This window comes from Oryza glaberrima, chromosome 12 (genome assembly GCF_000147395.1).
Source record: "Oryza glaberrima chromosome 12, OglaRS2, whole genome shotgun sequence".
Lineage (NCBI taxonomy): Eukaryota > Viridiplantae > Streptophyta > Magnoliopsida > Poales > Poaceae > Oryza > Oryza glaberrima.
This window is the reverse complement of record NC_068337.1, coordinates 20,897,691-20,910,396: the sequence shown is the minus strand read 5'-3', so window position 1 is coordinate 20,910,396 and position 12,706 is coordinate 20,897,691. Positions and strand designations below refer to the sequence as shown.

Genomic DNA, 12,706 nt, shown 5'->3' with positions numbered 1-12,706 from the left:
CTTCAGGAGGCCGGACAGGAGGTTGGGCCGTGTGCGCCTTGATATGGAAAAAGTACACCCAAGGTCCCTCAACTTGTCATCGAGATACAAAATCGTCCCCTAATCGCAAAACCAGATACCGGGCGTCCCTCAACTAACAAAACTATTCGCTTTGGATCCCTTGGTGGTTTTGACCCTGGTTTTGTCCGACGTGGCGGCTGAGTCAGCGTGGGACCCACATGGGCCCCACATGTCAGGAAGCCATGCCAGCCTCTTCTCTATTTCCCCTCCTCTCTCCCTTCCTCCTCTCTTCTCTCTTTCTCTCCCTCCTCTCTAGGTCTCTAGATGGCCAGTGGTGGGGAGGAGGTCGACAAGGCAAGGAGGTCCGGCGGCCGGCCGACGATGTGGCGGCGGTGGCGACACACCAGAAGGAAAGGGTGGCGGCGACAGGAGCATGGGGGAGATCGAAGAGGACGATCTCGAGCGGAGCGGCTGCGCGCGAAGCCGGCAGCGCGGTGGCGAGCAGAGCAGGCAGGTCGACGAGGCAGTGACACAAGAACGGGCGTGGCGTAAGCGTCGGTGGCGTGGCGGAGGGCCTCCTTGACAGCGGAGGAGACGACGGGGGAAGAGGAGAGCGGGCCAGAGAGGAGGGATTTGGAGAGGGATTTGTAGTGGTGGCGGAGGGCGGAGGGGGAGAGGGGCGAGCCCTAGGAGTCGGAGTCGAGGAGGAGGAGGGTGGCACGGTGGGAGGAGTGGTCAGCGACGAGGACGGAGACGGCGGTGAGGAGGAGCGAGCCGCGCGGGGAGTCCGGGTCGAGGCGGGCGGCACGGTGGGCGTGCTTGTGCGCGGCGCGGAGGTGGCCGGCGTCGAGGTCGGTCTCGGCCAGGGAGAGGAGGTGCAAGAGCTCGTCGTCGTCGTTCGCATCGGCTGCGCGTGCTGGGTGGTTGCGGGTGTGGGGGCCACCGCCGCCCTCCTCTCCCACCTTGCCCCTCCTAGTGCGAGAGCTTGTCCGCCGCTGCCCGCCTCCACAACTGTAAGCCTCCTCATCATAACCCTCTTCATTTCCCGCGTCGCCTTCTTTGCCGTCGACGCGGTCTCCCCCGCCGCCCTCGACTCGCTCCCCTCCCCTTCCCCTGCCATTCTCATCCCCACCCCTGCCGCCGCCGCCACTGCCCACCTCGCCGTCGCGGCGGGGGTCCTCTTCGCGCCCGCCAGCTGCCTTGCAGCGAGTGAGCGAGGAGAAAAGAGAGATAGGGACTGAGGGAGGGAGATGATGTGCTAGCCTGACATGTGGGGGCCACGTGGGTCCCACGCTGACTCAGCCGCCATGTCGGATAAAACCTGGGTCGAAACCACCGAGGGACCTAAAGCGAACGGTCTTGTCAGTTGACGGACGTATTGGGGGGACGATTTTGTATCTCCGATAACAAGTTGAGGGACCTTGGGTGTACTTTTTCCCCTTGATATTTGGGTTGAATGGGCTTGGGCCTTCAGAGCGGGCCCACGAACACCACCGACTCGGCGACCACGCGGCGGCGGCGGCGCAGAGAGGAGGAAGAGAGGAGGAAAAAAACCTCGCAACTCTCCCTTGGATTGAAGCGGACGACACTCCCTCTCCCTCGGCGGCGGCGGCGAGAGGCGGGCGGCGGAGATGGTGAAGGCGCGGATGACGACGGCGGACGTGGCGGCGGAGGTCAAGTGCCTCCGCCGCCTCATCGGCATGCGCCTCTCCAACGTCTACGACATCACCCCCAAGGTCCGTCTCCCTCGCTCTCTCCCGATCGACGCCGTGTTTGGAACCCTAGGTCCTAGAATAGCTACAAGGCTTCGCCAGCTAGCCTCCAGCCGACAACCGCGTAGATGCTCTCTGCGCGGCGATCAGGATCGAAGCGATGCCTCCCAAAAACTGGGGGTGATTTGGCTGCTGCGGCGGCTGCTCGGCGCGTTATGCTCGCGGCTTGCCATTCCGGTTGGGGCTCGTATGGGATGAGTAGCTTAGCTTGCCGCGAACACTGATATCTGTTTGCACTGGGCTGAATTTAGAAGAACATAGGGTATCAACATTATTAGGCGAAGATCTTGCCCGTTGTCAAAAAAAAAAAATTTCAAATGATTTGGTGGTCTGTTCAGTTGGACTAATGTTTGATGCCGTGGGTTTATCTCCCGCCTCGCTTGATTGCCACCTTGTCAGGGCTGTATTATGCTCGACTCCTGTAAGAACCAAGTAATTTGGTGAGATATGACTGTTGTGCTGTACTAGCGTTCTGAGATATCAGGTGATACGTTGGACAACCGAACTTAATAAAAAAAAGGCTCAGATACCTGTTAATTGAGCTGGATAGTATTATTCCGGTGTACTAATTCTTTAAGTATGTTTCTGCTGTTGGGCAACCACAAAAGGTTTACTGCATTCTACAAAGCTGTTTTTCTAACTATCATTTGTATATGCACTTGCGCAGACATATCTTTTCAAGCTGATGAACAGCAGTGGAATCACTGAGTCAGGGGAAAGTGAGAAGGTTTTGTTGCTGATGGAAAGTGGTGTTAGGCTGCATACCACCCAATATGTCCGGTAAGATGCTAGTGATGACCTTAGTTGATGTTTGCAGTCTACTTGGAGTCCTTATTTCACGACAAAAATGTCTAAACCCCTCTGGTTTTCTACTTCTGCAGTGACAAGAGCACCACACCATCTGGTTTCACTCTCAAGCTACGAAAACACATTCGAAGCAAGAGACTTGAAGATGTCCGTATGCTTGGATACGATAGGGTACTTTTCTCATTTCCATTCTTTTAGCATAACCATTTCAAGCGATCAGCGTTGTACTTCTATTGGTTGGCTTACTTAATGATGCGTGCATTTCAACTGTGCAGATTATCCTGTTTCAATTTGGACTTGGCAGTAACGCGCATTTTGTCATTTTAGAACTATACGCACAAGGAAATATACTTCTTACAGATTCCGAATACACAGTGCTGACACTACTCCGTTCACACAGGTCCATATTTTAATTTGTGCAGTACTATGTTAAATTGCTCTATCTAGGAGGAACTGTTAGTTTGTGCTATTTTACTATTAAGTGCCAAAAGACCAACTAAAATTATATCAGTGATCCCATAACCCTTCACTTGATCCAATAAATCTGCCTACTTTTGTTCTTTACTGTTTGTGTATATACTTATCATCAATCTTATAAGTCACAGAGATGATAACAAGGGATTGGCTATCATGTCACGTCACCGCTACCCAGTAGAAGCATGCCGTGTTTTTGAAAGGACCGACTTTACAAAGTTAAAAGACACGCTGATGATGAATGCAGTTGATGATAAAGAATCTTCTCAAGTTACACCCGGTTCAATTGATGCTCAAGAACTTTCTGTAACCCCCAGTGATGGAGTGCCGGTTACTGATAAATCTGAAGAACCATCTACAACAGGAAAGAAGTCAGCTTCAAAAAACAAGCAGTCAAGTTCAAATGCAAAAGCTAGTAATAATGCTCAATCAAATAAATCAACTCTAAAGACACTTCTTGGGGAAGCATTGGCTTATGGGCCTGCATTAGCTGAGCATATCATATTGGATGCTGGATTGCTTCCAAGTACAAAGGTTGGGAAAGACCCAGAGAGCAGTATTGATGATCACACTATTCAGTCCCTAGTAGAATCCATTTCAAAGTTTGAGGATTGGCTTGTAGATGTCATGTCTGGTCAAAGGATCCCTGAGGGGTACATCCTCATGCAGAATAAGGCGGCTGCAAAGAAGAACCTCACACCCTTGGAGGGGTCTAGTGCTAGTCAGAAGGTCTGTCTGTTGTTTTACTATGCTTCTTTTAGTACAATAGTGGAATTGATTGTGGTTGCTTAATTTTGCTTAATGTATAGTTCCCTCTCATGCAGTATCACATGAGCATACAGTCAATTCTTTTTCAAGATATTGCTTTATTTATCCTAACATTTTGTATGCAGATATATGACGAATATTGCCCCATCCTGTTGAATCAATTTAAGTCAAGGGAATTCGATGAATTTGAGACATTTGATGCTGCTCTAGATGAGTTCTACAGCAAAATAGAAAGTCAAAGGGTGAAGCAGCAGCAAAAATCAAAAGAGGAATCAGCGGCACAAAGGCTTAATAAAATTAAATTGGATCAGGTTCTTGCATTCATAACTTGGAGTTTGTTCTTTATATCAGCATCCTGATAGCCTGATGTTCATTGGTCCAACTGTTCGTGCAGGAAAATCGTGTACATACATTGAGAAAGGAGGTTGACCATTCCATCAAAATGGCAGAATTAATCGAGTATAATTTAGAGGATGTGGATGCAGCAATTGTAGCTGTCCGTGTTTCCCTTGCAAATGGAATGAGTTGGGATGCCCTTGCTCGCATGATTAAGGAGGAGAAAAAGGCTGGAAACCCAGTAGCAGGTCTAATCGATAAGCTTAGTTTTGAAAGAAATTGCATCACTCTACTTCTAAGCAATAATCTTGATGACATGGATGAGGAGGAGAAAACTGCACCTGTTGAAAAGGTATGCTGTTACTGCTAGTTTTGCATCCATAATGTTGTCCGTACTATATTATATGACCTGGAAACATCTGTTATTCATCAACTTGCTGAATCAGTTTATTGATTTCATGGTTCTTTTCTTCTCTTGGTTAGCAGGAATAGATTGAATTATCTCCATTTATTGGTGTTCCGTTGTATATTCAATAGCGATGCTTATTTTTAATTAGAGTAATTTTATTTGATGAAGTTCCATCTACAACTTCTACTATTGCATTAAAGTATCATTTGCTATTTTATGTTGCCTGACAATCATGCAAACTGGAAGATCCTTGTCACCAGTATTGAAGGTTTTAAACAAGAGATTGCCATGTAGGAATGGATAAAAGGATGATAATTGCATGTGCGCTTTATTCTGATCTTGTTTACAATTTATACCTTTATTTAGTTGTTTTGATTCTTTACTTTTCTATGCATATCAATTTCCTCATGTTATTTTCTTATTCACGTGACACTTTATGGTTTCTTCTAGGTAGAGGTTGATCTATCACTTTCCGCGCATGCAAATGCCAGGCGGTGGTATGAACTAAAGAAAAAACAGGAAAGCAAACAAGAGAAGACTGTCACAGCACATGAGAAAGCATTCAAAGCAGCAGAGAAGAAGACACGTCTTCAGCTTGCTCAGGTTCCATACAGTTATACACTTGTGACCAAGAACTTTTAGAGAGAGAGGGGTGGGGTAGGGGGCAATTCCTTTTATCAGAACGTGTTGGATAAGTTTTAGGTTTGTTTTGAAACTTGGGCTATTTAGTTTGGTGCCAAACTTCGCCATACCTATGGAAGGAAGTTCGACCAACCGAGGCAAAGCTTTTGGTTCTGTGGCCTGCTACACTTTTAAAGCCAGCTTGCCAATCTTCATATTCATACTCTTTTTTTTTTTGCCACAATTGTGGCAAAAAAATGTTGATTAAAAAAAATAAGTTTAGCACACCACGCTTAGTGAAAAATTTTGTCGCAACGTGTGGATGCCATCCAAACAGCCCACCATCCCCTAAGTACTTAAGTGTGTGTAAGCTAGTCTCATGATGTATCCATGGCTGGCATGGCATCAGTGAAGGATTAGGGAGGATAGGGAAGCACATGAGGGAGAAGAGAAGGCAGCTGGTATGGATGATGGGAATGGTTTTAGGAATCGAACAAAGCAACCGGTCCAAGGGAAATGTGAATGGGAGTTTAAAGTAATGAATTGAATGGATGCAAATGCAATGAGTTGTTCTTTTGAATTTTTCCTTCTATGCATATGATGCATCTCAACTGAATAAAACTACCTTCTAACTAGCACCTAGGAATCCTGGGCTCCTGGCTCCCCTGGAGCTCCTTCACCTTCCGGAGTGCCATGAAAACTGTGAATGTATCTTCCTCTAGAAAACAAGGCGAAACTAAATTATTCGCCTGGTTTCTGTCTTGATAGAATATATGCATTTTTCATAATAGGTCAATGAAAAATTTAGTGTGTTTTACCTGTCCTCCAAACCAAACATTTGGATAAAGCTTTCTTTAGACTGCTGTTTTTATATGCTTGCATACTGAAATAATTATATCAAGAAATTGAATTTATTTATTATTTTGTAAAAATAACTTGATATGTTTATATTTGCAGGAAAAAACGGTCGCTGCAATCACTCATATGCGCAAAGTTCACTGGTTTGAGAAGTTCAATTGGTTCATCAGCAGTGAAAATTACCTAATTATTAGTGGCCGTGATGCTCAACAAAATGAGTTGATTGTCAAGCGGTACATGTCGAAAGGAGATCTGTAAGTACCCTTGTCACCCACAGTCTATTGTAAACAATTGCATAAACATCTTTGGTAATGGCTGTAAAGCTTATTGTTGATGCACACTGTACATCTTCTATCAGTGGTATTTTTGCAGTTGATCATAGAAAACATAACCTCCGTTGTTATGGCTCTTTAAGTTTTATAATTCATTCATCATATTTGTATCTAGTCCCTTGAGGTTCTCATGGAAGTTGCTTGTTTACTTTGCATATTTGGATAGCTACGTGCATGCTGAGTTACATGGAGCTTCCAGTACAATCATCAAAAATCACAAACCTGATAATCCCATTCCACCATTGACATTAAACCAAGCAGGATCTTTCACTGTGAGTCTAATATCTCATTTTGCTATTCATAAATGTTAAAGATTGAGTGCTCATATAGATTAGGCCTGTTGATCCTGCTCCTGTTGTTGCAGGTTTGCCACAGCAAAGCATGGGATTCAAAAATTGTTACCAGTGCTTGGTGGGTGTATCCTCATCAAGTTAGCAAAACAGCTCCCACTGGCGAGTACTTAACTGTTGGTAGTTTTATGATCCGTGGCAAGAAAAATTTTCTCCCACCTCACCCCCTCGTTATGGGATTTGGCATTCTATTCCGTTTGGATGAGAGCTCCTTGGCATCTCATCTAAATGAAAGGAGGGTCAGGGGTGAAGACGAGGAGGCCCTTCCTGATGTTGAGTCTCAGAAGCCGGAAAGTAATGCTGAATTGGATGGTGAACTTGACAGTGATAGTGAGATAGGCAAGGAGAAACATGATGATGAATCAAGCTTGGATAATATCAATGTGAAAAAAATTGACAATCCCATCCCTTCTAATGCACCTTATGTTAAGGATAATGCTGATTCATCTGAGCAGCTTTCTGAAATCCGAACTGTGGTAAACAGCACTACTTCCACTTCCAAGGGACAAACAAGTGATCGCACTGTTTCATCACAACTTGAGGATCTGCTTGATAAGAATCTTGGTCTTGGGCCAACTAAGGTGTTAGGCAGAAGCTCTTTGCTCAGCAGTAATTCTGCACGTGTGGCAGAAGACACTGATGATCTTGATACGAAGAAAACATCAGTAAGAGATAAACCATACATATCTAAAGCAGATAGAAGGAAACTGAAGAAAGGTCAGAATGTTGGTGATTCTACCAGTGACTCTCCTAATGGTGAAGCTACCAAAAAGCCTGTTAACTCACAGCAAGAAAAAGGAAAGACAAATGAAAAGCTTGCTAATCCTAAAGTAAGTCGTGGACAGAAGGGCAAACTTAAGAAGATTAAAGAGAAGTATGGAGAGCAGGATGAAGAAGAACGAGAAATCCGGATGGCTTTACTTGCGGTAATTGCATCTCTTGTTTTGTTTCCAATTGTACTCCTGCTTCATTTGTTGCATTGTTTAACTTTTCTTCTTCTATAGTCCTCTGGAAGGGCCTCACAAAAGGATAAACCTTCAGAAGATGTAGATGGAGCCACTGCAGCTCAATCAAAACCATCGACTGGTATTTACCACATTTCCTCATTTTATGTCTCAATTAATGATGGTTCCATTACAGTCTTGTGCATATAATCTTACTGAACTTATCCTTGTGTTAGTCACTTAGTTGACTAGTCTTTACTTGAGATATTGTTAGTTTATTCATATGGTTTTCCTATTTTTTGAACTGTAAAGGTAAAAAAAGAGTCTGGCCCAGTTATCCATTTTTTTCTCGTAGTCTCAAATCTCTTATGTCATACCTTTTATTCCCTCAGGTGAAGATGACAGATCAAAAATTTGTTATAAATGCAAAAAATCTGGACATCTTTCTCGTGATTGCCCTGAAAGTACATCTGAGATGGATCCGGCTGATGTCAATGTTGGTAGAGCCAAAGATGGTATGGATAGAAGCAGCGCCCCTGCTGGTAGCAGTGTTACCATGGACGAAGATGACATCCATGAGCTCGGTGATGAAGAGAAAGAGAAGTTAATTGATTTGGACTACCTAACTGGAAATCCACTGCCAAGTGATATTTTGCTATATGCTGTACCAGTGTGTGCCCCTTACAACGCATTGCAGGCATACAAATATCGTGTGAAGATTACCCCGGGAACTGCAAAGAAAGGAAAAGGTACATACCCATATCTAATGGGACATAGAAGTCATATTGATCTTGCCTTTTCTTTTCCTCCATATTATTTTGTATGATGTTTTGATATCCAAGTATGTTGATTGCAGCTGCCAAAACTGCAATGAGTTTGTTCATGCACACTGCTGACGCCACAAACCGTGAGAAGGAGCTAATGAAGGCATGCACGGACCCTGAATTGGTTGCTGCCATTGTTGGGAATGCCAAGATCACCGCACCTGGCCTCACTCAACTGAAGCAGAAGCAGAAACAGAAGGGGAAAAAATCTGCAAAAGAAAACTAGTTCAAAGCTATCAGAGACCACCCCGTTTTGTCAAGAAAAGTATTTTTCTCTGCAGAAACAATGCAAATGTTTTGATATGTTGTCAGGCGCATTTGGATGGAGGCGTCACATGGATTGGCCCTCATTCTTGTAAAGTTTAAACATCTCTTTGGCATTCATAGCCATAGGACAGGATATAATGTAAACAGATACGGCAGCACATTGGAACCAATTGACAAGCTTCCTACGCTTACAAATGGACGCTGAGTCCCCTTTTGGTGTGTCTTGTGATGTATGAAAGCTACAAAAATCATAGATTTCACTTTAGCACACATGCCAAGTTACTGGTATTTACTAGTCTTTGACGTGCATTTTTGCAAGTTTTGTATCTCTGTTTTGCTCCTCACCAGAGCATCTTACAAAGGTACTATATATAATCTTACACATAAGGTACTATATGACAATAATCTTATACAAGATAACAAAAAAGAGGGTGAAAGAATAATGCAGAGAATAGACAATCTGCTATACAAAAAAAATTCTGCTCTCAACTATGACAAAGCACTGCTGCTTACTGCTGCTAGGCAGTCTTGTTGACCCTGAAGGAGTCCATGACCCTCCTCAGGTCACCTTCTTCCTCCTTGAACACCTTCTCCGGCGACTGCAGCCGGAGCTCGTACAGCCGCTTGTTCTCGACGCCGAGCACCGACAGGTAGCGCCGGTCCCACTCCAGCCGCTGCACCCTGTCCTGCGGCATCACCGCCAGCTCGTTGTTGCTGGCAAATGACTTGATATTCACCTGCAAAAACAGCAGCAGCAGCAGCAGAAGCAATTTGTCTGAATGTTCATGCAGGTTTTTTTTTTCAAGCATCTCTGAAACAAACAGTGGGAGAAACAAACTGAACTTTGCAGGTTGATTATGTGAGTTATGAATAGGAATTTGTATGATCTGTTTGGTTCACCTCAACTTCATAGTAGAGCTTGCCGTCGTCAGCCACCTTCGACGACGCTGACAGGATGTTCGACGTTCGTCGAACGCCTAGCCTGGTCGACATGAACTCTGTGAGGTACTGCTGCAGCACTCTCTCTGCAGCCTTCTCTGGGGGCCCAAGATCTTCAACCGTCATGTACTTCGACGACGAAGGAGACGATATCTCGACCGACATGTTCTCGTCGAGGAAGAACGGGTCTCTGAAGAATATGTCAGCACCAGCTCCCCGGACCTGGATCCAGCTCTTTGGGTAGAGGAAGGAGTAGCCATCGAATGTGTCGATGTACTCCCTGAATGTACCACCGGTTGTCTCGGCCAGCGTGATCTGTTTCGGTCCGAAGAGGAAGACTGTTGAAGTGGATAGCATTGTGGATAGTACATTCCTCCTGGGAACTGCAAAAATCTTTAGTTTGGTTGCAGTTTGCAAAAGAAAAAAATGATTTTATGATGATATGCAGTGATCAAGGCAAGGATAATCATATTCAGAATTTTCAATTTTGGGATAGCTTCATTTTGTTCTGAAGTCAATTTGAAACAAATGCAGATAAAAGCTAGCACAAGCAAAGTTGCAGATCACAGGAAGGACATTAAGAGCAAAGGCTCTAGACAAGGTGCTACAAGGTACAACAGTTCAACTGTTTACTCTCGGCATTTTTAGTATGGATGCATTAATTAAAACATGTAGCTGTTACAGCTAGTATGAAAAATTCACAATGCACCTTGCTTCTGACAGGCATAGCATAGTGACTTATGTCATATCACCAATCTTCTTACGTGTCATGATTATGCTTAAAGATAACCAATGTCCAATGTAAATTATTCCCATTGATCCTATCCTACACAACAGTGTGCAAAATTGTCGTAGCAAGTAGGAAAGAAAGCAGTATGCGAAACCGAACAAGTTTCTAATAGAACTAAGACCACACTAACTGGAAACTGTAAGATTGTTATAATTCAACCGTTTGAACACTTCAACGAAGGTTATACATGATTTTCAACGCTAATGTGTAGGGTAACAAAAAAATTCACACAGTACAGCTAGCGTCTTAGAATGTACAGCCTAACACAGAAGGTGTCGCGACACGGCTAATGGGTCTCGCTCTTGAGCATCGACTTTCAAACATGCAGGCTCTTCCTTTGACAAAACACAAAAAATAGCTTGATGATAATCAGTCTGCTTAGTCTAAGTGATGAGCTGTAACAACCCATGTTAAATAAGAAATGCTAAAACTGTTCTGGACTCTCAGTCATTGTCACTTGCACTCTGAACTAAAGCGTGCGCGCTGAGACAGTCTTTTCAGAAAATTTCAATCACAAGAAGGGTGGGCTATGACAATACATTCATGTGGAAATTTTATTCTGAAAAGAAGAAGCCAATCATAATTGTGTGGAAATTCCATTCAGAAATGAAGTCCATTATAACCATGTGGAAAACACATTCGGAAAAAGAAGTCCATCATAACCATGAGGGAAATTTCCCATCAAATTAGAATTGCAGCAACAAACTGACAATGGTGTCCCTATTCCACAACTGACCTACGCAGATGTTCTTCCAAAACTGAACAAGAAACGATAAGGTCAGTATTGACAGAATTGGGACTGATACACTGTCAACTAAGCAGCAACGCAACTCATAAGACAATATTTCTCATGGATTAGTAAAAGAGTTAGGGAGGACGCACATCGCGCAACAAAACAACGACAAATGGCCAAAACGGTGACCAAGAACCCTTTGATCAAGCCTGGGCATCTAGAGAAGTGATGCACGATGCAAAAGCATCACATCACACCAAGCAATATCAGTGGAAACTTGGCATTGATCTGAAACTTGAGCTTGAGAAGAAGAAACCACTACCCTCAGGCCTCATGACTGAAATGACTGATTCCAAGTCCAAACCGGTCAATCTACAGTTACTGTTCAGACTTTGTAAGTGCTTTTTTTTTTTCTCGCTGATTTTTCTACTCGGTTCAAGATTAGCTCACTTTTACGAAAACTGAGCTAAGCAAGATTACAACCTCGCGGTTAAAACTAAAGACTAAACTGAGACTCAAAGCTTGCCAAAATATACTGTCTATGCTTCTACCACCACTTCACTCGCAAAATCAAGAAGGAAAAGAAAAAGAAAACAAAAATCACTGACTTGAAAACTTGCAAATATGTTGTCTATGCTTTGTGCCACTGCAGTCACAAATTCACAGGAAAACAATAGCTACAGAACTTGGCAAAGACAGGAAATTAAGTAGGAAAGATCCTTGGAAACTGAAACCCTCTCTCTCTCACTGCTTCAGGCAACGTACCGGTGTGGGTGGCACAGCGGCAGGAGAGCCTCGCGGGCGGGGAAGCGGCGGGCGGCACGCGGCGGCAGGGAGGGCGCCGTCCTCCGGGCGTGACGGCGACGATGGCCATGGCCGGAGCAGTGTAGCAGCAGCGATGGAGATTTGGTGGGTTCGTGGAGGTGACTACTCCAGGAGATAAGGTTTGGGCCTTGGGCCTTGGGCTTTTGGGCCTCAACTTGGATTATCCGTAGTCAAATCGGTCCTTGCTTGATTAGTGTTTTTCCTGTTGTCCCTATAATAATTAAGGGTGTGTTTATTTGGAGGGATATGCTTGGATGGGAGATGACGATACAGTTTTTGAGTGTGTTTGGCTGGTGGGCGAGGGTGGATAGGGTGGCCCGGAGAGGGAATATTCCACGAAGATGCTGGATGAGTGTATCCGGCTAAATTGGCCAGATGAGGATATCCACCTTTGCTAATCTTGATTATTAGTTCTTGATTAGCAATAATTAAATATATTGTTGTTAATTAATAATTAACTTGTCAAAATTAGTATTGGTTAGATATAATTACCCTATTTTATTGTTAATTAGTATAAATTATGTCTATAATAATAACAATTAACATATTTTATTATTAATTAATATGTTATTGTTTTCATTCAATTCATTCTCATCCACCCAACCAAACAAGAAACTGGATGGCTATATCTACTTAACTAAACGAAAACTGGACCAC

At 44.1% G+C, this 12,706-nt stretch overlaps 2 protein-coding genes across 2 annotated transcripts; one reads left to right on the top strand and one right to left on the bottom strand.

Annotated features, from left to right (window-relative positions):
- Nucleotides 1-1,545: 1,545 nt before the first annotated feature.
- Nucleotides 1,546-8,957, top strand: LOC127757079 (uncharacterized). The gene is made up of 14 exons (XM_052282504.1): nucleotides 1,546-1,736; nucleotides 2,440-2,552; nucleotides 2,654-2,750; nucleotides 2,855-2,979; nucleotides 3,185-3,782; nucleotides 3,947-4,132; nucleotides 4,216-4,509; nucleotides 5,017-5,169; nucleotides 6,145-6,299; nucleotides 6,544-6,649; nucleotides 6,742-7,653; nucleotides 7,732-7,813; nucleotides 8,064-8,420; nucleotides 8,528-8,957. Exons 1-14 carry the CDS (start codon nucleotides 1,632-1,634, stop codon nucleotides 8,719-8,721), a joined length of 3,477 nt encoding a protein of 1,158 aa, XP_052138464.1. The 5' UTR covers nucleotides 1,546-1,631; the 3' UTR covers nucleotides 8,722-8,957.
- Nucleotides 8,958-9,048: 91 nt separating this feature from the next.
- LOC127757080 (psbP domain-containing protein 1, chloroplastic-like) lies at nucleotides 9,049-12,148 on the bottom strand. Its single transcript, XM_052282505.1, has 3 exons — nucleotides 11,990-12,148; nucleotides 9,663-10,084; nucleotides 9,049-9,499 (listed from the first exon to the last, which is right to left on the bottom strand). The coding sequence occupies exons 1-3, from the start codon at nucleotides 12,096-12,098 to the stop codon at nucleotides 9,281-9,283; spliced, it is 750 nt and encodes a 249-aa protein (XP_052138465.1). The 5' UTR covers nucleotides 12,099-12,148; the 3' UTR covers nucleotides 9,049-9,280.
- Nucleotides 12,149-12,706: the final 558 nt, after the last annotated feature.

Bases quoted from the DNA above. Each gene is read 5' to 3' on its own strand.
- LOC127757079 (XM_052282504.1), top strand. From the start codon at position 1,632: ATGGTGAAGGCGCGGATGACGACGGCGGACGTGGCGGCGGAGGTCAAG. The intron at 4,133-4,215 runs GTTCTTGCATTC...CTGTTCGTGCAG, and splicing joins ATAAAATTAAATTGGATCAG to GAAAATCGTGTACATACATT. The intron at 5,170-6,144 runs GTTCCATACAGT...TTATATTTGCAG, and splicing joins CACGTCTTCAGCTTGCTCAG to GAAAAAACGGTCGCTGCAAT.
- LOC127757080 (XM_052282505.1), bottom strand. From the start codon at position 12,098: ATGGCCATCGTCGCCGTCACGCCCGGAGGACGGCGCCCTCCCTGCCGC. The intron at 10,085-11,989 runs GTACGTTGCCTG...AGATTTTTGCAG, and splicing joins CCGCTGTGCCACCCACACCG to TTCCCAGGAGGAATGTACTA. The intron at 9,500-9,662 runs GTGAACCAAACA...CTGTTTTTGCAG, and splicing joins AGCTCTACTATGAAGTTGAG to GTGAATATCAAGTCATTTGC.